General features: G+C 62.5%; 1 protein-coding gene across 1 annotated transcript in view; it reads right to left on the bottom strand.

Annotated features, from left to right (window-relative positions):
* The window catches only part of LOC113202677 (protein O-mannosyl-transferase TMTC1-like), a 195,877-nt gene that overhangs the window by 164,100 nt on the left and 29,644 nt on the right, over window positions 1-2,133 (bottom strand). Inside the window, exon 2 of the mRNA XM_052267980.1 lies at window positions 286-717. Within this exon, the coding sequence (XP_052123940.1) occupies window positions 286-635 (350 nt within the window). The 5' untranslated portion in view covers window positions 636-717. The remainder of the gene's footprint in view (window positions 1-285; window positions 718-2,133) is intronic.

Below are 2,133 nucleotides of genomic sequence, written 5' to 3' on the forward strand. Positions count from 1 at the left end.
CCACCCCCTCCCCTCTCGCTACCCGCTGACCCCCGCTCCCTCCCCGCGGGCCCGCTTTGGGGTATGGCCGTTGACCTCAGAGAGCGCAGCACTGTGCCAAATTTCCCAACTCCCCGGTTTGACTCCCCGCCGCCGCTCGGCCGCAGCTACTCCTTGGGGACGGCGGCGTAAGGGTGGGGCGCTGCAGGGGGAGGAGGGAGGCCGGCTGCCGAAAGGAAGCACTTCATCAGCGTAACGCCATAGCCGGGGCCCAGGGCCGGCCCAGGCTCAGCAAACGCGACTCACCTGAAGGTCAGCACGGTGAGGGGCCGGTAGCTCTTGTGCGAGTGCGGGTCCGCCATGCTGGTGCCCCAGAAGTCGTTGGCGAGGAGGCCGTGGAGCGGCGTGAGCCCGAGCACGTCCCGGTTGCGCACCACGGCGGGGACGTCATCGTGCACGAACTCGCCGTGGAGGCCGTTGGCGTAGCAGCCCAGGGCGAGCGTGGCCACGCCCGCGTACGCGGCCAGCGGGCCGTGCCAGGACGAGGCCGACGACGATGAGGACGACGATGACGACCCAGAGGACGAGGAGGACGACGACGACCCCGAGGAGGAGGTCGCCGTCCTACGGTGGCCCATTCTATGGCGGTGCCTCATTCCCACATATCGCGGTGGTGTTCCCAGTGCAGAACACCCGAGGAACACCCAGGGACACCTCGGCTCTCACATGGGGCGGAGCCTGCAACAAAAACAACAGAGACAGGGTGAGTAAAAGTGCAAGGGTGGGGTGGCTAGGGCGGGGAGTAACAACGATGGTGCAGCCCCTCCCAGGCCAGGGAGGCCTAATCCAGGAACTGAGCGCTAACTAACTTGACAACGAGATAGGCCCAGGATATTTTGAGGGCGCTTTTTTCAGTACAGTAGGAGAAAAGAGGGGGGCTAAAAGGGGAGGAAGAGAGAGGGAGAGGGGAAGGGAGAGGGGGGGGAGAGGGAGAGACTAGAGAGGTGTAAGGAGAGTGGCAGAACGAGAAGGTCCTTCTCCCGGGCGGCCACCCACCCTTCTCGTGAGAAGAATCGGGAAGTGAGTTGGGTAAGGGAGGTTGCCGTGCTTTCCGATCCACGCGGTGGCGCGGCGGCGTTCGAGTAGAAGGGCGGGGGCCGGAGAGAGATAGTGAGACAGGGGAGAGAAAGAAAGAGAGGGAGGGGAGAAGAGGAGGCCAGGCGCAGTAAGAGAGAGTGGATGGTAGTCTCTTGGCAACAGCACCAGCCCGTTCAGACTTAATGCCGACCTCACGATGAGGTCCTGACGAAAACAAATTACTGATCCCATGCATAAAGGACGCTGTCCTCCACGCTGCCTGCTCGGCCTGGCCGCCGGGCTCGCCCCCACCCGCCTGCCAGCTCCGCCTTCCCGCCCGGCCTCGAATCCACAAAATTCACCGTGGGGAGATGAAAATTTAACTGGGCAGCGCGCGGGGCGTCCTACAGGGCGGGGCGGGGCGCGGCGGCAGGGGTGCACGGGCTGAGAGCACAGTGCTGGGGTGATGTGCTTTGAATAATTCCAGCCAACCAGCCTGGTCGAGCCGCGCCCGCCGCCTGCCAACCAGCCTTGCCTGCCCCGATGCTATAAGCCGCGCGATGCAGAGCGTGGCCGGGCGTGGCGTGGCGGGGCGGGGCGGAGCGTGGCGCTACCGAAGGCGGCCGCGCGGCAGGAACCGTGAGGGAAGGAAAAGGAGAGAGACGACTCCCCTTAACATTGATTGCTGGGCCGGCGTGTTTAGTGTTAAACATCTATCTATTCGCCGTGTTTGGGACCGCCTCCCCCCCCCCCTCTTCCTTGTTGACGTAGGCTCGACGACGGTGCGCTTGTGCGCCGCAGAACCACAGAAAAAGCGTTTCGGCGTCGGAATTTATTCAGACGCGAGCACGACAAGAATAGCGCGCGACTGGCAGCCTTTCTCAGACAAAGACGAGAGTTTACAGTGCCTTTCTCTCAAATTTAACAATCCCTTGCTGCGCCGCAGAAAAAACCATTTCGACAAAATCGACGGCTCGTGAAAACAAATCACCTCCTGAAAGAATTCGCTTACAATTTTGAACACAGGCGCCACGCGCAACTGGGCCAACGTTTCCCATAGTGTCGCGTCGACAAGCG

The sequence above is a fragment of the Frankliniella occidentalis genome, unplaced genomic scaffold (assembly GCF_000697945.3).
Source record: "Frankliniella occidentalis isolate FOCC.00 unplaced genomic scaffold, Focc_3.1 Scaffold1, whole genome shotgun sequence".
NCBI classification, from domain to species: domain Eukaryota; kingdom Metazoa; phylum Arthropoda; class Insecta; order Thysanoptera; family Thripidae; genus Frankliniella; species Frankliniella occidentalis.